Source organism: Theropithecus gelada, chromosome 7b (genome assembly GCF_003255815.1).
Source record: "Theropithecus gelada isolate Dixy chromosome 7b, Tgel_1.0, whole genome shotgun sequence".
NCBI lineage: Eukaryota > Metazoa > Chordata > Mammalia > Primates > Cercopithecidae > Theropithecus > Theropithecus gelada.
The window spans coordinates 106,445,263-106,467,030 of record NC_037675.1 but is presented as its reverse complement, the minus strand read 5'-3'; the positions used below and the strand labels follow the sequence as shown (position 1 = coordinate 106,467,030).

At 59.5% G+C, this 21,768-nt stretch overlaps 1 protein-coding gene across 3 annotated transcripts in view; it reads right to left on the bottom strand.

Moving 5' to 3' along the window:
• Nucleotides 1–6,048: 6,048 nt before the first annotated feature.
• Nucleotides 6,049–21,768, bottom strand: part of CEP170B (centrosomal protein 170B) — a 31,663-nt gene continuing 15,943 nt past the window's right edge. For 2 of the 3 annotated variants that reach the window (XM_025392714.1, XM_025392711.1), the window contains 13 exons: nt 19,570–19,674; nt 18,894–19,367; nt 17,853–18,571; nt 17,343–17,516; nt 16,756–16,846; nt 14,896–16,599; nt 13,120–13,363; nt 9,683–9,842; nt 9,148–9,291; nt 8,963–9,051; nt 8,420–8,513; nt 8,210–8,261; nt 6,049–8,087 (listed from right to left, as the gene is read on the bottom strand). In XM_025392714.1, the coding sequence (XP_025248499.1) occupies nt 7,840–8,087; nt 8,210–8,261; nt 8,420–8,513; nt 8,963–9,051; nt 9,148–9,291; nt 9,683–9,842; nt 13,120–13,363; nt 14,896–16,599; nt 16,756–16,846; nt 17,343–17,516; nt 17,853–18,571; nt 18,894–19,367; nt 19,570–19,674 (4,298 nt within the window). In that variant the 3' untranslated portion in view covers nt 6,049–7,839. The remainder of the gene's footprint in view (nt 8,088–8,209; nt 8,262–8,419; nt 8,514–8,962; nt 9,052–9,147; nt 9,292–9,682; nt 9,843–13,119; nt 13,364–14,895; nt 16,600–16,755; nt 16,847–17,342; nt 17,517–17,852; nt 18,572–18,893; nt 19,368–19,569; nt 19,675–21,768) is intronic. The other variant, XM_025392712.1, reaches the window with a different exon arrangement.

Sequence of the window (21,768 nt, the reverse complement as noted above, 5' to 3'; positions counted from 1 at the left end):
GGTTGAAGAGTTCAGTGAAACTTCACTGTATTGTGGCTCGGGGGACGCAAAATTGAGCCCAGGACTTCCTTCAAAGGAGGAGGGTGCTGCTAAACTCTCCTGGCTTGCAGTTGAGACCCCAGAGGGGTGTGCCCTAGAAGCACGACAAAGAGGTAAATCAGAAGGCAAACAAGAAGTGGAACAAGTCTTACCATGTCTACAGCCTGTCCTAGACAGCTCAGGCCCGACTTGACTGGTGATCTGTCCCTGCTCTGTGGCAGAGGACAGGGTGGGTCCTCTCTGATGGCCACAATGTCATCCAGAGATTGTACTTTTTTTCCCCAGTCACAGTGTGTCGTTTTAAGTCAAGAGTCACCAGATACATTAAAAAATATATAGACCCAAGTGTAAAAGCAGGGGATGAAACTGTTGGAACTTTGAAATGACTCTGATGACTGTGCTCTGAGAAATAAGTGACGAGATGGAAATTTTCACTAGAGAAATGAAATCTTGAAAAAATCAAATAGAAACTCTAGAACTAAGGATAAAATAACCAAAGTAAAGAGTGTGCGCCGGACGCAGTGGCTCAAGCCTGTAATCCCAGCACTTTGGGAGGCCGAGACGGGCGGATCACAAGGTCAGGAGATCGAGACCATCCTGGCTAACCCGGTGAAACCCCGTCTCCACTAAAAAATACAAAAAACTAGCCGGGCGAGGTGGCGGGCACCTGTAGTCCCAGCTACTCGGGAGGCTGAGGCAGGAGAATGGTGTAAACCCGGGAGGCGGAGCTTGCAGTGAGCTGAGATCCGGCCACTGCACTCCAGCCTGGGCGACAGAGTGAGACGCCGTCTCAAAAAAAAAAAAAAAAAAAAAGAAAAAAAAAGAGTGTGACAGATGGGTTAACAGACTATTAGTGGACAGAACTGAAGAGAGGATTAACGAGCACGAATTGAGGTCAGCAGCCAACAGACGACTGAAGCACACAGAAAAAAATGCACGGAAAATAGCATCAGAGACACACAGGATGCAGTCAACAGGCCTACCACATCTGTCACTCGAATCCCAGAGGGGAGACTGCAAATGGCGCAGAACAATATCTGAAGAGAAAATGAATGCAACTTTTCCAAAACCAATGAAAGACATACCAACTGCATGTGCAAGAAGTACTACACATTTCACAATAAAGAAATACAAACATACTCCTAAGCACATTGTAGTAAAGCCACTGAAAACTCAGTAACTAGGAGAAAATCAGTAACAGGAGGTGGGGCACAGTGGCTCACGCCTGTAATCCCAACACTTTGGGAGGCCAAGACAGGAGGACCCTGTCTCTAGAAAAATAAAAATAAAGTAAACAAATAACAGCCAGGAAAAAACAAGATGCCACCTTCAAAGAGGCAACAGTGAGGCTCTTGACTTCTCCACGTAAGCACTGAAGGCTGGAAGACAATGGAACAACATTCTCTAAGCACCAAGAGAAAATAATACCAACTTGGGGTGCTATTTCAAGCGAAAGGGAAAGGCAAAATAAAAACATTTTCGGACACCCTCCCCAGTGAATTGAGAGAATTCCTCACAGCAAACATGCACTAATAAACAAGACAGATCACAATGGAGGCCTTTGGAAAATGGTCCTGGATGGAAACATGGAAATGCAGGAGGGAAAGAACGAGAGAGCAGCAGAGAAGAAACACGCTGGTGCGTTTCGATGCACGCCGGCTGCAGAAAATAAGATGATTTATTGTGTGGTTTAACACATGTGCAGAATTGAAATGCCTGAGAATGACAGCACAAAAAGTGGGAGAGAGGCCAATGGATTTGAAGCATCAGAAGGGCAGAGCGCGGTGGCTCACACTCGTAATCCCAGCACTTTGGGAGGCCAAGGCGGGTGGATCGTTTGAGGTCAGGAATTCAAGACTAGCCTGACCAACATGGTGAAACCCCGTCTCTACTAAAAATGAAAAAAAATTAGCTGGGCATGGTGGCACGTGCCTGTACTCCCAGCTCCTTGGGAGACTGAGGCAGGAGAATGGCGTGAACTCGGGAGGCAGAGGTTCCAGTGAGCCGAGTTCGCACCACTGCACTCCAGCCTGGGCGACAGAGCAAGACTCTGTCTCAATAAATAAATAAATAAAGCGTTAGAATATCTTTACATTGTCCAGGAAGTGATGAAAGTACACATTTACATTAGGCCCTGATAAGTGAAGGATGAATTTTATAATTGTAAATGATTTTATAATTGTAATTGTATAATTGCCAGAAAGTAGTAAAAGAACAATTCATATTAGACCATAATTAGTGGAAGATTAATTTTATAATTGTTTGAGTAATTGCTACTAGTACAATAAAAGTATGACTAACAAGCAAATTGGAGGATGTAAAATAAAAAATTTTAATTAATCCTAAAAAAGGAAAAAAAGGGAGAAAAAAGAACAAATAGCAGATGTAATATAGCAGATTTAATCCTAAGCACATTGATAAATATAATAGGTGTATACTAAAAATACTCCAATTAAAAGAAATATTGTCAGACTGAATATTTTAAAACAAGCCCCACAAGAAATTTCGTTAAAAGGATAGAAATTCTTTGAAGTGAGTTGGTTTAAATAAATAAAGGATGGAAAAGATAAATCATGATAACATTAACTAGAATAAAAGCTGGCATGACTATAATAATATGAAACAAAATGGACTTCAGATAAAAAAATAACTACAGAAGACTTCATAATGATAAAACGGCTCATCGACCAGTAAGTTAATAATTCTAAATTGCATGCACCTACTAGCATAGCTTTGAAATACATAAAGAAAAACTTAAAGGCTGGGCGCAGTGGCTCACATCTGTAATCCCAGCACTTTGGGAGGCCAAGGCAGCAGATCACTTGCGGTCAGGGGTTTGAGACCAGCCTGACCAACATGGCGAAACCCCCGTTTCTACTAAAAATACAAAAATTAGCCAGGTGTGATGGCGCGTGCCTGTAATCCCAGCTACTCGGGAGGCTGAGGCAGGAGAATCGCTTGAACCCGGGAGGAGAAGGTTGCAGTGAGCCAAGATCACACCACTGCACTCAGCGAGACTCCATCTCCAAAAAAAAAAAGAAAGGGCCGGGCGCGGTGGCTCAAGCCTGTAATCCCAGCACTTTGGGAGGCCGAGACGGGCGGATCACGAGGTCAGGAGATCGAGACCATCCTGGCTAACACGGTGAAACCCCGTCTCTACTAAAAATACAAAAACTTAGCCGGGCGTGGCGGCGGGCGCCTGTAGTCCCAGCTACTCGGGAGGCTGAGGCAGGAGAATGGCGTGAACCCGGGAGGCGGAGCTTGCAGTGAGCTGAGATCCGGCCACTGCACTCCAGCCTGGGTGACAGAGCGAGACTCCGTCTCAAAAAAAAAAAAAAAAAAGAAAGAAAAGAAAAGAAAAGAAAGAAGGAAAGAAATTCCCTTATAATTGATAGCTTAAGGAAGAACTTAAAATTACGCCACAGGCCACTCCTGCTTCTGGCCATGAGCGACAGGAGTACAGGATGGGTTCACCTTCTCACCTGGACCAGTGAGAAAACCAGACACGAGCTTTGCTGCAGGAGGGAAGGCAGGGCAGTCGGGCTCACCTCATTTCTTTCCTTTCTTGGCATCACGGTCCTGTGCTGCCTGCTGTCCAGTGTCTGAAAACTGCCATTTCACGTATTTTGTCATTTTCTCACTGTTCAAGGTGAGAAGGCAAATCCATCCTGTACCCGTTACTCACGGCCAAAAGCAGAAATGGCCTGTGGCATGATTTCAAGTTCTTCTTCAAGCTAAATCATGACAACCTTCTCAGTAAAATTTTATTTTAAGCAGAATTTTATATTTGAGAGTAAAAACAGTTTACTATATTTTTTGGTCATGATTTGACTGGCCATCATTTCTTTGAATTTTTCTGAAAAATTTATCTGAAAAAGAAACCATTAATTTTTGCATGGAAAAGGTGTGGGCTTCATTCTGTCTAACGGTTTCTTATATTTGTCACTAGCAAGATTAATTGGACACAAACCACATGTGTGCTTCACTCACTCCTGCAAATGACCCAAGACCCAAAGCAGGCCCTGAGCCACCGAGCGCCCCGTGTCCCACAGGGATCTCTCTCCTCAGTTCCAGTTCCTGACTGCATTCTCCAACTGTCACCTGAGCGGCTCACCCACTGACCCCACGTCTGGACCACTTGGGCCAGGAGCTGGGCATGTTCTTGGCCCTCTCTGCCCCTCCACCAGGGATGCAGCCTCTTCAGGTTCCAGCCTCTCCACGCGGCCCATCTGCCCTCCACCGCCTCCTCCCGCAGCCCCTGTGCCCTTACTCCCAGTCAAAGCCCTCCTCTCTCTGACCAGGCAAGAAACGAGAGAAGCTCGCACTCCTTAGGGGAGGTCCTGGAACGTTGAGCCTACCAAAACAAATCTCTGCCCACTGGCCCCCTGGGCCCAGCCCCACCCTAAGGCCAGCGCCCCCCTGCACCTTCTGCAGCCGTGAGCCCCGGGGTGTATGTTCAGGCTGACTTTCCAGTGGGCCCTGGGTCTCTGGGAAAGCCCGTTGAAGGGCCCCGCTCAGAAGGCCCTCAGGGGTCTGCTGCCCAGACTAAGGTCTCAGTGACTGGGCCAGCAGTGACCACCTCAAATGTGGCCCTGGGAGTGGCACTGAGATGGTTCAGATGGCAAGGCAAGGCGTGGAGGCCCCGAGTGGCCGCATGAGGCCTGTGGAGCCCCGTCCTCAAGTTCTTGGTGGGCCGCTCGGCTCAGCCATCCCCTTGCAAACTCAGATGCGTCCCCAAGGACAGGTGAGGGTGGCATCATAAAGGCAGTCCACCCAGGAACATCTGGCGATCTACAACCATCACAGGGAGTGGAAGGAGGAGGGGCTCGGAGCAGCTGGACAGCTGGGCTGCGGAGGTAAAAAGCCCGCCCTGCTACTCCTGCCAGGGTCTCAAGGTCAGCCTCACTGAGGACCTGAGCCGCTGCCGGGTAGCCTGGCAGCCCGACAGCACATCAGTGCCGTGGGGCCCGCCCTGTGGCTGAAGGTGGACAGCGACCTCCGACACCTCCAGTGACCCGGGTGTGATGGGTGCCAGTGACGTGACGCAATGACGGGCAGTGGGTGTCCTCCAAAGCCGTAGCAGGGAGAAGGAACTGCGGCAGGAGGTGGCGCTCACCGCACGGCGGCTGTGTGCCTGCTCACTGCCTATTTTTTTTTTTTTTTTTGAGACGGAGTCTCGCTCCGTCGCCCAGGCTGGAGTGCAGTGGCCGGATCTCAGCTCACTGCAAGCTCCGCCTCCCGGGTTCACGCCATTCTCCTGCCTCAGCCTCCCGAGTAGCTGGGACTACAGGCGCCCGCCACATCGCCCGGCTAGTTTTTTGTATTTTTTTTTTTTGTAGAGACGGGGTTTCACCGTGTTAGCCAGGATGGTCTCGATCTCCTGACCTCGTTATCCGCCCGTCTCGGCCTCCCAAAGTGCTGGGATTACAGGCTTGAGCCACCGCGCCCGGCCTCACTGCCTATTTTTATGCAGGATGAGCGAAGTTTTAAACAGCGCTCTCGGCCGGGCGCAGTGGCTGGGCTCACGCCTGTAATCCCAGCACTTTGGGAGGCCGAGGCGGGCGGATCACGGTCAGGAGATAGAGACCATCCTGGCTAACACGGTGAAACCCCATCTCTACTAAAAAATACAAAAAATTGGCCGGGCGCGTGGCGGGCGCCTGTAGTCCCAGCTACTCAGGAGGCTGAGGCAGGAGAACAGCGTGGACCCGGGAAGCGGAGCTTGTGGTGAGCCGAGATCGCGCCACTGCACTCTAGCCTGGGAGACAGTGAGATTCCGTCTCAAAACAAAACAAAAAAACAGTGCTCTTGGATGCTGTCTCACTGAAGAGTTTTCATAAATTAGCTCTTCCGTTTCTTAGGAGTAAACATTTGGAAATGCTGCTTTCTAGCCCAGGCCGCCCCCTGGTGGCAGCATCTCTGAATTGCAGCCTCCCCTGGTCTGTCCTACATGCAGGCCCCACCCATCCCAAACACCATGGATAGAGAAGCAAGGCCAAGGTGACAGGCTCCAGCGTGCTGCCATGTGATAGAAGAATGATTTATTAGAACAAATTCCATGACAAATCATATAAAATAACCATTTTCCGAAAGACAGCCACAAGACCACCTGAGAACGAATGTACAGTGAACCCTCCGAGAAGCCTGGCAAACAAGGACAATTCCCAGGCAAAGGCTGGAGGGGGAGGAACAAAGGAGCTCAGCGTGGGGAGGAGCAGGAACTTGTGAATTCAAAACATTGCACTGCCACTGCTGAGGGGTGGGAAGGAGCCGTGGATGAAGAGTGACCACTTCATGTCCAGGGGCAGGCGGGGTGGGCAACTGAGGCATGCAGGGGTGGGCAGCAGCCCGGTGGGCCGGACTAGCACCTCCTCCATATAGACAGCAGGCTCTTGGGGCGGGGACCAGGGGGAGACACCTGCCCCCCCGCCCCCCCCCACACGTAAACATCAGGTGGGCCGCAGGGCTCAGAGGCACAGAACCCGTACACCCAACCCCAGATCAGCTAAAAGTAAACAGGGGACACAAACCACCCACTTCCAGCCTCCAGCCCCCAGCGCCGCTCCCCCAGCAGCTGGCCCTGTCCACGTCCGACTCTCGTACCAATGCCAGGTGGGGTATGGAGCTCACCTACGCCAGTCTGGTCCAGGTGGGACACCCCCCACGTCCATCCCCACCAACCACGGCCAATGGGCTCTTTGGCTTAGAGGCTCTGGCAACACGGGCTGCCCCAGCAGGGGCCACGGCAGAGGGGCCAAGCTCTGCTCACCTGCCATGTTCCCAGCTGAAAGAATCCTGAGAAAACAACAGTTCCTGGGCCCGTCCCTGCCCCCATGCCCACTTGAGGCCTGATGGCATGAAACCAAAGGGGAGGGCGTGTGGTGCAGGCCAAGCTGCGAGCTTCCGGAAACCCGGCTTCCAGTCACTTTGGTTGTGCACTCACCCCCGCCTGAAGGGCTGCCACGCACCCGGCTGTGCCCAGGCCCTTGGAAGCCCAAGTACAGAGGCCCATAGCCCCTCACGGGGACATGCCCCACAGTCCTCACGGTGCAGCATGGAGGCGCCTGGACTAGCCGAGTGCATGGGAGTGGGGGGGTATCTGTACCTGTGTGCATGGCTCAGCTCTCAACCAGCCCCCGGTCCACACCCAGGAGGGCTCCACGGGACAGCCCCAAGCTCAATGGGTTTGGCAACTGTGTTGGCACCAAAGGCTGGAAGCAGTGGGGCTCCTGCCTATAAAAGGCCTGGGGCCAGGTGGAAGCCACCAGGGCAAGTGCCCTGCCATCTTAGATAGTCCCAGGACAGGTGAGCCTGCCCCAGCTCCATGTCTGGCACCAAATGACCCCACAGTCGACCTCTCTTCCTCTGCATGGCCACAGGCCAGTACAAAGGGGTATGGCAGGTTAGTGCCTGGTGGAGCCAGTCAGGCCTGGAGGGGGCACCTGCAATGGCACCAACAACTCTTTCCTTTAAAGCTAAAGACAAAAATAACAGTGATGAAGAGGAGGTGGGGTAATGCCCTTGAGGGCTTGACCTTGGCAGCAGCCTGGGCAGGAGCTAGGCCAGAGACCTGTAGGGGGTGGGGCGGGGGTGGGGGTAGCCACAGGGCTGGACAGGGTGAGTAGGGTGCTGGCTGGGAGCTGACGAGGGAGCAAGGGCGTGGGAGGCACCCGCCCACGGGGATATGGCACATGTGGGGGTCTTCAGGGAGAACCACCTGCGGCCAGGCAGGCGGGCGTGCGGCGGACGGGAGGCAGAGACGCACACGCACAGGGAAGCCAGCCTGGCCAGGTCCGGGGCCTAGATCAGGAACCTCTCGGCATCAGGGAGGAAGGTGGGGTCCGGGAGGCTGGGAGGCCCACAGCTGACCCGCTGTGGGAAACTCCTCAGCGGCAGGGCTGGCAGCAGGGCCTCAGCTGAGGCGGGCGAGGGTGGGCTCTGGGCAGCCACACGGCCCTTCCCCAGCCCCGGCTGTGCAGAGCTGGCCAAGCTCCTGTTTCCTGTGAGCAGGTCCAGGCTCCCACTGGGGTCCACGATGGCATTGATAACTGGAGGTGGGGAGGGAGGGTCAGGCTGCGGATCCAGTTCACCTCCTGCCACCCTGTGAGTCAGGGTTCCCCACAAGGCCCTGCCAGCCTCCCTCACTGTCCTGGGCTTGGGCCACACTCACCTTCCAGCTGCTTCTGCACCCGCCTCAGTTCCTTCAGGATGGAGCTGATTTCCTGGAAACATGGCAGGAAGGGAGGTGGAGTCAACTTCTGAGGGGCCGCAGCCCCGCCCCGGGGCTCTGGGTACAGGAGCTGGGACAAGGTTTAGGGCCAGCCGGGCAAAGTCAGGCTGGCTGGGGGCGGGCCCAGGGGCACCGGGCCCCGGCGCTCACCTTGTTAGACGTCTTCAGGATGGGCACCTCGTTCTCAGCGTTGATCCTGGCTTCCAGGTCCTCCCAGGCTCTCCCTGTGTTCTGAAAGAGGATCCTGTCCGAGGCAGGGGAGGCAGAAATGGGGGGACAAGGACAGGGATGACAGAGCTGAGGCACAATTCTCCAGACCTCCTCTGCTATGGTGAAGTTCATCCCACCCCACCTGGGCCTAAGGGGAAAACTGAGGCCTGATGCATGACCTGGGCTAACGGGCACCAAATTCCCATCTGTGTGTCTAACACTGGGCGGTGGGGAGGGCTGGGCCCAGGATGAGGGCTAGGAGAGATGGGGAGGAAGGGCCACCCTGGAGGCGCTGGCTCCTCTGAGTTCAGGGTCTGCCTGCTGGGAGCCGCATACACGTGCACACAGGAGGGCTGGCTGCACGGGTGCACACGAGTGTACCCATAAAACCACTGCCCTTGAGGGATTCAGCCAGGCCTGAGTCTCAGCTCATGCAGCTCTGTTGGTGTCTGGGCATCCACCTCAGCTGGGAAGCTGACTCACTTCATCTTCTCGGCAAGGTGCTCCGTGTTCTCACGGATGGCCTGCGACAGCTGGGACACCGGGTTCAGCATCAGGTTATCAAAGATCACCTACAAGAGCCCGGCATCAGCATGGCCCCTGCCCTTGAGGAGCCCTGCCCTTGCTCCCCCCGACACCCAGCTCCGTGGCGGCAGTGGGCACCATGCCTCCTCTCGGTTCCGAGGCCGTGTCTTGTTGGCCAGGGCGTCCTCACAGCTGTCGTTCATGTTCTGGTCAAAGTCCCGAGAGTTCAGTGAGCCAGGAGGCACCTTCTGGAAGTTGAGGCTGGCCTCAGGGATGCGCTGCACCAGCTGCAAAAGGGAGGGCCACCACCGTGGGCCCCGGGCAGAGGCTCCTGCCAGGCTGTGGCCAGCTGCACCTCCCTGCTCCGGCCCGGCAGGTGGACACAGCACACCCACCTTCCATCTGTGCAGGGTCCCTCCTGTGTCCCTGCCCCGCCATGAAGGCAGCTGGGCTGGGGATGACGGCACAGTCAAGCCTGACTCAAGCGCCATGAGCTCCCCAGACCTTGAGCTCTCCAGTGGCCGTTTGGGGCGCTGACCCAGGGGGACACGCTCCAGCTCACCAAGGGGGCATGCGCAGCAGGGCCTCAGCCGAGGCATGCAAAGGGCTGTGGGGACCTGGACTGACCTTCCTCGAGGGTGGCTCTGGCACAGGGGCCTCAGAAAGCCTGGGGCTCACCTCCTCCCGGGCAGAGATGGTCGAGGCGGGGGTGCTGGGCATGGTGCTGAGGGAGGCGCTGTGGGCAGGCCCCAAGGAGCCCAGTGTGTCACCGTCCCCAGCCACATCATGGATCTCCCGGGCTAGGATGGCCACGTCCTTCACCAGCGTCTGGCTCAGCCTGCAGCCGGCAGGAAAGACGGCAGGTTCTGCACAGAGGAAGTCGGGGCAGCAGGGGCCAGACAGGCCTCAAAGTCCCTCCCAACTCCCAGGCAGCTGCCGGCCAGAGGTGGGGCCTGGGGGAGGTGCTCCCCAGCCTGGCCCCAAACACTGGCCTAGCCACTGGTTACACAGGCACTGGCCATGGCCCTACAGGGAGGCCCAACTCCCCTCAGCCACAAGGAGGGATGGTGAGGGGCTGGGATGGAATCTGAAAAGAAGGGTGCACAGAGACCCCTGCTGGTTCTGGGGCAGGCCACACCTCCTCCCTCTCTGGTCCCCCAGGGCCAGCGTCACAGCTGCGGGGCCCAAATGGGATGGATGGGACTCAGCCATAGAACATGTGGGTGCCACGGGCGTCCAGCTCTGCAGGCAGAGAAACTGAGGCAAGGAAGGGAGTGGGCTAAGGTCACAGCAACTAGAGCCTGGCACTCCTCACACTGAGGGTAGGGGCTGGGCAGAGGGTGGGGCAGGCAGATCCAGAGAGGCAGGGGACCCCTTGCAGGTCAGTGAGGCCAGTGGCAGCTCAGCCTAGCCCCCTGCTCAAGCCTTGCCAGCTCAGTCCCCCTAAGATGTGCCGAGGGGGCACAGGCCTCCACCCTGCCGAGGTAACAGACACTTCCCAGCGAGGACAGGGGCCTGCGGGGGCCTGAGCAGCTCCCTGCCCGCTGCTGGAGCACACAGCCTTGTCGCCTCTCCTGCCGGCCCCTTAAGCACCTGGGCCACCAGCAAGTCCTGCCCCACTTAGGCCTTCAGCCCAGGCCTTGGGGACCCAGGGTCCCTGTCACTGTCAACCACCCATCCTCATGGGGACAGGCCCTACCCCAAGCCTCCTTGGCCCCCACACTGGCAGTCACCCAAGGAACAGACCACCCTGAGGACCCTCCCCCTCCCCTTGCCAGATGCTGGCACGACCAGAGAAACAGCCCCAGCGCCCTCTGCCCAGATGGCCTTGCGCAGTCCACTGGCTGCCCTGGCCTCACTCAGGACTGGGTCCACCCTTCCACATCAAAACAAAACATGGAAGCCATCCCTATACCTCCGGGTGACACCAACTGGCACGTGCCCCTGGCCCTCGGGCCTCTGCCCAGCACTCTCTGGCCTCCTGCCCCTGGCACATCCCATGCTCCAGCTCACCCACTGTGGAAGGCAGAGAACTCCAGAAACTCACATGGGCCCCCCATGTCCCCTTCTGCTCTCAGGCCTGGAAACCCCCTTCTCACCCAGGTGCAGTGTCTCTGTCCAGAGCCCCAACCCTATGCCCACTTCCTCAGCTGATGGCAGCCTTCTTCCCTACACTCCTATCAACACCTCAAGCATCCCAAGAGCCCTGTCCCCAGTCCCCATCCTTCCAAGCCCCCCAGGTCCTCCCCACCACCTTCATGCTGCTCACAGCCTCAGGTGCCTGCGCCTCCAACCCAGTGTGGGCCACTCTCTAAGGGCTGCCTGCTCCTGGCCACCTCCTTCCAGGTGCCTCATGGGCTTCAAGCTCAGCATCCTCCACAACAAACACTTGCCATCCCCCTGGTCCTGGGACCTCCCCTGCCTGCCCCACAGCCTTTCAGGGCCTGCCTTTGCAGTACTGACCACTGCTTGGCAAAGACCACTCTCACTCCCACCCAACTCCCTACCCCATCCTCCCCAGTGCCTGGCCTGGACAGGGCCCTGTTACTGAATGACCACATGAAGGAGTTCATTTCTAATAAAAACCATTGAGGAGGCCCTCCACCTCCTGGGAAGATCTGCATCTACCCACCCACTCATCCATTCATCCATCTACCCACTCATCCATCCATCCATCCATCCACTCACTCATCCATCCACCCATCCATCTACTCATCCATCCATCCATCCACTCACTCATCCATCCATCCACCCACTCACTCGTCCATCCTTCCACCCACTCACTCATCCATCTACCTATCCATCCACTCACTCATCCATCCATCCACCCACTCATCCATCCATCCATCCACCCACTCACTCATCCATCCATCCATCCACCTACGCACTCATCCATCCGTCAATCCACCCACTCATCCATCCATCCATCTATCCATCCACTCACCCACCTATCCACCCACCCACTCATCCATCCATCCATCCACCCACTCACTCATCCACCACCCATCCATCCATCCATCCATCCACTCACTCATCCATCCATCCACCCACTCACTCATCCATCCATCCACCCACTCACTCATCCATCCACCCACTCACTCATTCATCCATCCATCCACCTACCCACCTACCCACCCATCCACCCACCCAGCAACCTATCCATCTACCCACCCACCCACCCATCCATCCATCCACCCACCCACCCTCCTATCCATTCATCCTTCCATCTATCCACCCACCAACCTCTCCCATCCATCCACCTATTTATCAACCCACCCATCGACCCATCCATCCATGCATCCCCCAACCTCTCCTATCCATCCACCTATTCATCTACCCACCCATCTACCTACCCACCCATCCACCCACCCACCCACCAACCTCTCCCGTCCATCCACCTATTTATCAACCCACCCATCGACCCATCCATCCATCCACCCCCCAACCTCTCCTATCCATCCACCTATTCATCTACCCACCCATCTATCTACCTACCCATCCACCCACCCACCCACCAACCTCTCCCATCCATCCATCTATCCACCTATTCATCTACCCACCCATCTACCCATCCATTAACCCACCCAGCCACCCACCAACCTTTCCATCCATCCTTCCATCCATCCATCCAACCTCCACCCATCCATTCATTCATCCACTTATTCATCCATGCAGCTATCAACCTGCCCATCCATCCATCCATCCAACCACTTACCCACCCAGCCATCTACCCACACAGAAATCTATCCATCTACCCACCCACCCACCATCCTATCCATCCATCCACCCACCTACCCACCCACCTACCCACCCAGCCATCCAGCAACCTATCCATCTACCCACCCACCCGCCCATTCATCCATCCACCTGCCCATCCATCCATCTACCCACTCACCCACCCACCCTCCTATCCATCCATCCATCCATCCATCCATCCATCCATCCATCCATCCATCCATCCATCCATCCAGCTAGCCAGCCAACTGCCGTACCATCTATCCACTCAAGAAGGGAGCTCCCAGCCTGGTCCCTGCCCTCAGGGTGCTCTCACTCGAGAAAAGGCACCAGCACTCAGTGGATTGACCCAGGGGATATACTCTGAATGGGTTGCTCACCTGGCGATCTCTGCAATCTCTGCCGTCTGCACGATGAAACCATAAGGGTCAGGTTCCTCCTCATCATCGTCCGTGTCCCGGGGACCGGGGACCCGGGAACGAGCCCGACTGGAGCTGCCAGCCCTCGGGGTCTGAGTGGCTGTTGAGGTGTGGGAGCGTGTGTGTTTGGGGGAGCCGTGGCGGGAGCCGTACTCCTCCTCAGAGGTGGACGTGTAATCCGAGCCCTGCTGCCGGCGCCGCGTGTCTTGGTGAGTGAATTGGTTTCAGAAGCAAGAACAGAACAAAGCAGCACTCAGCACCCTGTGGCAGTCCCAGGGTCCCTGTGGGCGAGGGCTCAGTGCTGCAGGGCTGGGGAGCGTCAAGGCTGGTGCCCCAACCCAGTAGCCCTTCATTGAAACATCAACAGCTGCTGAGCTCCAGGGGCCACAAGGCCCCCACCAGCCCAGGGGCACATGCAGGGAAGGCAGCCTGGTGCTCCCAGGCCAGTGGCTGCGACCCGGGAGCAGTCTGCACCTGATTAGGTGGGAAACCCCCTTACAGGTGGTGGGAAAGCAGTGCCTGGCAGACGCCAAAACAGAGTAAACCTCCCCACCAGGACTTGCTCTGGCCCAGGCTGGACCAGACAGACAGGCAAGGACCAGTCAGAGCCCGAGCAAGGCCACTGCAGCCCCTCCCTGGTGCCTGCTTCAGTTTGTCAGGCCCAGTGCTTCAGGTTCCACCCCTGCTGGGCGGAGTCCTAGCCTCCTCACCAGCCCTGCTCTGAGAGCCCGGCAGCAGCTGCGCACCTGCACCATAGGTGGGGATGATGGCCAGCCGCATGCTTGGATCAAACATTACCAGTGCACCACGTGGGGTAGGGATGGCAGGCTCCACAAAGCAGGGGTGACCCTCGGCCCCAGCCCACCCCTTCCTCCAGCAAACCCTGCCTCAGCCTCCAGCCACGCGCAGGGCCTGCCCGGTGCAGCCAGCAGTTGGGGCGGGGCCATGGGAGGACCCTGGGAGTTGGGGAAGAGGCTCCACTGGGATCATGGGTGGGTAGGTGGGAGCACAGGGCAGAAGGCAGTAGCAGCAACACCTTGGCCTCAAACCAATCCACTCGCAGGACAGCTCAGCTCCCTCGGCGGGCGGGGTGGGCCCCGCTCTGCAGACGCGGATGTCTGGCCACCCCAGGTAGGAGGCCAGCTCTGGTGGCCACAGAGGACCATCCCTGCTTGCTGTGCCCATGGACATCTGGGGGGCAGGGCTCTGCTCACAGCCCTCCCTCCCTCCCTGGCCATGGGGCCTGCGGACTCAGAAAGGTGTTAGAGCAGCTACCAGCAGGGGGCACAGGTGTACCTGGCACCCTTCACTGAGCCACAGTACTGCGGCAGAGATCCACAGGAGTGCCCTCCCCAGGCCTAGGGCCCCAGGCCCATGGGCAGATGGCGTGGGGACCGCAAGGCACCAGGGGCCTGAGCCAGGAGTACAGAAGAGCGGGGAGGGCCAGCCTGGGCTTCGGGGCCCTGAGGCCCACCCTGGGGGACGGAAGGCCCCCACCACGCCAGAGATGGTTAGGGTGTTCAACCCACATCAGGGCACTGCGGGCCCTGCCCTCAGCCATGCACATGTGTGTGTGTACGTGAGTCCAGCAACACATCGACCCCAGCTTTGGGAACAAAGGCTCCTCTCATGCCAGGACCAGGGGCCCACAGCCAACACTCAGCTGGCATCCAGGATGCTGCAGACCTACTGGCAGCTCTGCCTTGGCCCTGGCCTCCCACCTGCCCTGGCACTCACTGGAGGTGTATCGAGCGCTGCCCGAGCGGGCTCTGCTGAAGGGCTGGCGGGGACCCGTGCTGGTGGCTGTGGTGGCAGCCTTCCTGGCGACAGCCCGTGCTTCGGCCATGGTGGGCTTGCGGCTGGCACAGCACAACTCCACACTGCGGCCAGAGAAGCTGGTGCGGGCAGGGGCTGCCTCGGGGTCACTAGTCCCTGTGAAGGAGCCGGCCCGCTTCCGGGGCATGGCCAGGATGTCCAAGCGCGACAGCTTCTTGGCCTGCTCAGCAGCTGGCCGGCCCACAGGCTCAGGGTTGCCCAGGGATCCCCGCTCACCATCTGCGGCCTCAGTGTCTGAAGCATCCCCCAGCCGGGCCCGCCTCAGCCGGGAGGCCCGTGTGGGGCGAGGGGTGGACAGGCTGTTGGAGCGGGTCAAGGCCTGCGGCCCCTTCTGGGAGCTGGCTGAGCTGCGGCTCTGCTCCTCCCGGGCAGCGGGGGATGGCGGTGGGGCTGCTGGTTTCCGGCGAGACCCAAGCCGTCCTGCCCCGGTGGCCTCAGGGGTTTCATGGTTGGAGGCCATCACCTCTGAGCTGGGTGGGTGGGCGAGGACAGGGCTACGCTCCTCACTGGGCCAGTCCAGGGACCCTCGGGGCCTGTGGCCACGCCTTATGGCTGAGCGCCGTACTGGCTCTCCACGGCCCATGTCCGTCGGGCCAAGTGGGTGACGCTGTCTCTCTGAGGGCTGCTCACGGGCACTGCTCAGGGTGGTGCCTCCTGGGTCCTGTGCAGCTGGCGGGGATGGCGACATCTCCTTCTGTGCCCGCAGGGGCTGCGGGGTTGTGGGGCTGGGTCCGCTCTTGCCACTGCGCAGGCTGACCGTGCTGGCAGTGTCCACGTCCGAGTCCCCAGACATGGCGTCCTCCGGCGGCCTTGGAGTGCTGCCCCCCTCACACTCGGCGTCCACAGAATTGGAGAGGAGTCGGGCCTCCAGGGCCGCCAGGGCCGTCTCTGTCTCCTTCAAGATCAGGTGGGTGTCCTGGGAGTGGAAGTCCATGCGTGCGGCCCTGGTAGCAGCCAGGTCCTGTAGAAGTGGGTGGCTGGAGATGTTGGGGGGCTTGCCAGGCGCTGGGGGACCACTGGCTGGCTCCTTAGTGAAGCTCTCTTGCCGGAGGAAGGGTGGGGCAGGGCCATCGGGTTCTGGGGACCGTCCAGGCCGTAGCTGGATGACCATTCTCCCATTGGCACTGACATAGATGCCATCCCGTGCTGGGGGGCTGGGCTGGGCTGCCTGCCCTAAGCCCTCCCCATCCCCTGGAGCCGTAAGTGGTTTCCTAGGTAACACAGCATCCCCATCCTGGTCCCCAATGAAGAAAGAGGTGGGAGTTGACTCCCCAGGGGCCCTTGGTGAGCACCGACCCCTGCTCCATGTGGGCCCCTCCTGGGGGCTCCTGCGTCTGCTGTCCCGTGGCTCCACCCCTGGCTCAGGGCCCCGGCCCCCGTCCGAACCACTGGCATCGCTGAGGCTGTCAGGGTCCAACTCCTCCTGGCCGAAGAGGTGGCCGGGCTGCTCACTGCCCAGCTCCGGTGGCCCAGGCCCACTCCTCCTGCTACTCTCCGGGCCCGCAGGGCTGTCGGCCCTCTCACTGGGCAGCTGAGGGAGCCGTCGCCGCGTGCGCACAGGCAGGGACCCCTCCGGCTCCCCGCCTCTACGTTCCAGGCCATCTTCTGTGGAGCACAAAGGCAGCTGCTTACAGGGCTGCTGGTCTGCAGGCCCTCCATGCACAGCCTCCATGCACAGGAAGAGGCAGCCTGTGTCCGTGGTCAGTGGCCTGAGCCCCCCGGCCTGGCCCCTGACTCCCCTGCAGCACTGGAGCCACTTACCTGTGAGGCCCGGGTCTGAGTAGCTGTCAGCCAGGCTGGCCCAGCGGGACACCCACTTCTGACCCCCAGGGGAGCCCGGCAGCGGGAGGCCCTGTGGAGAGGAGGGTGGGAGTGTTTCCACGTGCAAGCCCAACGGTGAGGAGCAGGGGGTGCCAGGGAACAGGAGGGGCATCCAGAGCAGCCACCACCAGCCCCACGCATGCACGCCACCCTGGGCCTGCCGCTCGAGCGAGCACATGCCCCCGCAAAGGCAGCCAGGGGTCCCAGTTGCCTCGCCTGGACTTGCTCCAACATGACCCCTGCCGGCCCGGCCCAGGCAGCCCCACAGAACTCAGTTCCAGGTTGGCAGAGCAGCCGTGGCCCTGTCCTGACCTCGGAGCCCGTTTTGCCCAGACCTCAAATCAACACTGGGTCTGACACCTGGCCCCGATCCCTCCTTGTGGAAGCCCCTGTTCACCCTCCAGGTGAGCGTGCCCCTCAGGAAAGTCCAGTCTCGCCTCATGAGGGGTCTACTGTCCCCAGGCCCGGCTTGGACGCTGCCCTCTCCCTGCCCAGCCCCTCCTTGGGGTGGCCATCTGTGCTTGTACCTGGTGCTCCGCCTGGGGAGCCGCACCCAGTGGCCGGGAGGCAAACTCCTGCAGGAGCGCCATCCGCTGGGCCACGCCCCCATCACCAGACTCATCTCTGTCCCCTCTGATGACTGGGCGAAAGGTGGCCGAAGATGCCCTGGAGAGTTCAGGGGACTCCAACACCCCAAAGACCTGCCAAGAGGAAATGGTCCCAGGCACTGAGGGCCAGAGAAGCCCACTTCCCAACCCTCCACTGACACCGGCCACCCCCAAGCCATGGGGAGAGCAGGGACCTGGTTGGCCAGAGTGGTTGGTGGCCAGGACATACAGCCTGGCTATCAGCGGGACATGCGGATGGGATATAGACCCAGCCCTGAGAAGGTGAGGGCAGGGCTGTGGGCAGCACCCCAGGCTCCCTCTTGCCCAGCTGGGCCAGAGGCAGGAGCCAGGGCTGGGTTGGAGCAGGACAACGTCCACCCACCTCCACCCTGGTCCCCATGAGGGCTCTCATTCGCCGCCGGGCCGCACCTGGTCGATCATCTTTCGGGCCTCCTCCACTTCCGTGTCCTGTGCCTCGGTCTCGATGGTGTATGTCCCTGCGTCACTGAGGCTGTCGTCCTCCTCCTGTTTCCGTGCCTTGGTCAGTTGGGGGTCGGTGGGGGCGGGCGGTGGGGTCGGGGGGCCCACAGGGCTGGTCCCACGGGGTGTCAGGGGAGCGGGCAGCACGGGAGGAACCTTCTCGGGGCTGGGCCTGGCGGCCGGGGAGCTCTCCCGCAGACACTGGGCCATGAAGTCCTGGGCCAGGCGGGAACGGCGCCCCACGCTTCCAAAGGGGCGGGCAGGGGTTCGGGAGGCAGGTGAGGGGCTGCCCAGCCGTTCCTCTGTCTTCTCCCGCTTCAGCGAGCCGGCCCTCTGTGGCCCCGAGCTGCGGCCCCCCGCCTGGACTGGGGCTGGGACACTGGGGCGGTCCCTATCGGCCGGTGTCGGGCCACGGCGCTTGTCGGCCTTGGGGTCCCCAGACGGGGTGTGCGTGAAGGATTGGGAGCGCTTCTTTCGGGGCGTGTCCTCGTCGAAGAACTCGATGACAAAGGCCTGCTGGTTATGTAGTAGCTCCTGGGGGTCCCGCTTGATCTGCCTCTGCAGCCGCACCTGCTCCCCGCTGGCCTCCAAGGGCACCCCGGTGGCTGAGGCCGCCTTGGCCAGGGGGTCCTCTGAGTCACTCTGTGTGCCATCCTCGTGCTTGTGGCCTGGGGGGGACAGGGGACCCCACCTTGTCAGGCCAAGAGAAAGGAAACAGCTGTGGATCTCAGACAGCCTCATCACCCCACGCCTGAGCTGAGTTGACAGAGCACCCTAGCCCTCAGGGCGCCCCCACACAGGGCAGAGAAGTACAACGGGAAGACACAGGACCAGACCCCTGATCAGGCAGGTGGCTCTTGGGCAATTAATTGAAAAACGGGAAGTCAACCCAGCTGAATGGGCCCCTCTGCATGGCAACGGTGCAGACCCAGCCAACGCCTGGTCCCCTGCCTGTCCCGGGACTGGCACGGCCGCCAGCTGGGCACTCACCCTTCAGGGTGCGGGTGTGGACAGGCAGGTCGCTCTTGGTGCTGTGGCGGTCATCCCCAGGGCCAACCCGGTGCAGCAGGCTCGGGTCATTCTGCACCAGCCAGTCGGCCACCTTGGTCTCAGCTGACACCATCTCGCCAGGTGTGGCCTCCTTGCCTGGGGGCCGCCGCTGGCGAAGGGAAAACTTGGTGATATGGTCCTTGATCTTCATCTTGCCGGGGCTGCAGTCATCAAACTCGATGGTGAAGGACGCGTGGCTCTGCACCACAGGGGCCGCTCCGACCCCACCTGCCTCTGCATCCTTCGTGGGCATCTCGTGTGCCGACACGTCGGGGGTCTGCGACGGCTGTGGGGTCTCCTTCGTGGGAATCTCGAAGTAGCTGGGCTCCCGCCGGAACGAGCAGCCCTGAGGCTCAGCGGGGGCGCGGAAGCCGTGGAGCTCCCCGTCTTGCTGCACTGGCCCCTTGGGACGCTCTGGTGTGGGAAGATGTCTTCAGACCCGGCCTCGGGGCAGCCACCTGCTACCACCCTCCTCAGCCAGGACCATCAACTCCACCCAAGATGGGGAGAGAGGCCCCATGTCCCCTGGAGTGGGCTCCTCAAACCCAGGCCATCCCCTTCACACACCACCCTCTGGGAGCCCTCAGGGTCTCACCAGCCTGGCCCCAGGACCAACCTGGGTAGGGCTCTCCCTGGCGCTGGGCGTCAGGCAGTGTGCTACCATCGTCCTCACCCCACCAGGAGGGCTGCCCGTACAGGGGCGTGCGGTAAGAGGCTGCCTCTGTGGAGGGAGCAAGAGTTCAGACCCTGTGTTGCTGGGGCCCCTAGTGTGAAAAGCAGAGAACTGGCACCCCAGGATAGGCTGGACTCTGGGGCAGGCCCCAGCATCGCCTCCCAGCTTGGCCTTGTGGCAGCCCAGGGCCCTACCTCTGTGGGGAATGTTGACTACCTAGAGTTCCGAGGTGGCTCACTGGCCCCTCCCTGCCTGGCCCCACCCTCCCCCACAAGTGCTTAAAGGCTCCCTGCCTGCCTGGCCCCTCCTCCCTGCCTGGCCCCTCCTGCCTGCCTGGCCCCTCCTCCCTACCTGGCCCCTCCTTCCTCCCCTCCGTGTGCTCAAAGGCTCATCCCCTGGGGCATGGTGGGCGCCCCCTCCAACACCATCCTGCAACCATGCCCTAGCCTTCGACCCCAGAGCCCATTGAACAGAGAGGACAGGAGGCCAGGGGGAGCCCACACCTGGGTCCAGCCACCTCCAAGGCTTGGTAAATAGTTCAGGCCACAAATGGGTGGCCCTGGGAGTGGGCAGCCACTGCAGTCTACATGGTCCCTGTGGCGTTTTAGTTTGTTTGCCTTAACAACCAGAGTGAAATTGTATATTTCAGATGGAATCTGACTTCTGACTCCCTCTGCAAAGCTGGCAGCCCAGCCCTTCCCGATGGCAGCAGTGAACAGAAGCAGCGTCCAGTGCCCTCAGGTCAGGGCGCTGGCCCTCATGCCCACAGTCTCCTTCCTGGGCCCTCCACTCAAGCTCTTTCTATACTTGCTGGAGCCCAGGGGGCCTCTGCATCATGGCCACCAGCTGCTTACACTGCTGGGTGGACAGAGAGTTGGAGGCCGGTCACCTGTCAGGAACCATGTGCACACTGCGCTGGGGATGCAGGGCCCCTGAGAGGTGTCACACATGCCTTATCCCTCCCTGGGAACTCACCCTTGACCCAGGGTCATGCCCAGGGGCTGCTGAGGCAGGGGCATCTGCTACCAGGCATCTCCCCTCTGCTGCCGGCCCTGAACCCCTCCTTGGTCCCCAAAATGTGCTGCCCTCACTCTAACGGAGCCAAGGAGCCAGGCTGCCCAGCTGGCTGCACCTGTCACAACCTCCAGGACGGCTCCGCACCACTGTCACCAGCTGCGTGTGTTTCACAGCCTGGACACCGACAGGTGCCCGGGGGAGCTTGGATGGCTTTCTGGAAAGCTTCCCAGTCCCCAGCGGTCTTCCATTCTGGGCGGGCCTGCATCCCAACCAGACGCCGGCAGCTGCGGCTGTACAACACAGATGTGTGGGCTGACGGCGGAACACGGCAGACATGGGGCCAAAGCTGGGGGCAGCAGGGTGACCCTTCCTGGACCAAGGTGGGAGCAGGAGAAAGGGCGCCCGGATACACCCCTGTCTAACCAGAACTCAAGTCATACACTGGGGCCTCAGGCTTGGATCCCCCACCCCGACCCCTCCGCACACGACCAGGCACTTTCTCACTCTCAGCTCCTTCCCCTCCCCTTGTGCCCACCGGACCGATGCAGACCCTGACCCTCGTGCAGCTGCCTTCCTCCCAGACTTCTGCCCACCCGCTGCACCGACTGCCGAAGGCACATATCAGGTCTCGTCAGAAACCACCAACCCCTGAGCCCTGCTGGCTCGGTCCGCAGAATCGAGTCCAAATGCCTGATATTAGGGAACATAGCCGCACCCCCCCATCCCCTGCCTGTCACCACGAGGGACACAGGGTGCCCAGCTGGTGGTCCACCAACCCCACAAGAACTGTGGGCCCAAGGGGTGCAGGCATGCACAGGTAGGTGTGCACAGGGGTGAGCAGTGTGGGTATGCATGGATAGCTGTGTGTGTGGGGTGAGAGGTGAGGGATGTGGATGTGCACTGGTAGATGTGTATACAGGGGTGGGGGTGTGAGTGCACAGGGGTGAGCAGTATGGGCGTGCATGGATAGACCTGTGTACAGCAGTGAGGGGTATGGGCATGTATGGGTAGGTATGCACAGGGGTGAGTGGTGTGGGTGTGCATGAGTAGGGTGTGTATAACAAAGAGGGGTGCAGGCGTGCATGGGTAGGTGTGTACAGGAGTGAGCGGTGCAGGCATGCACAG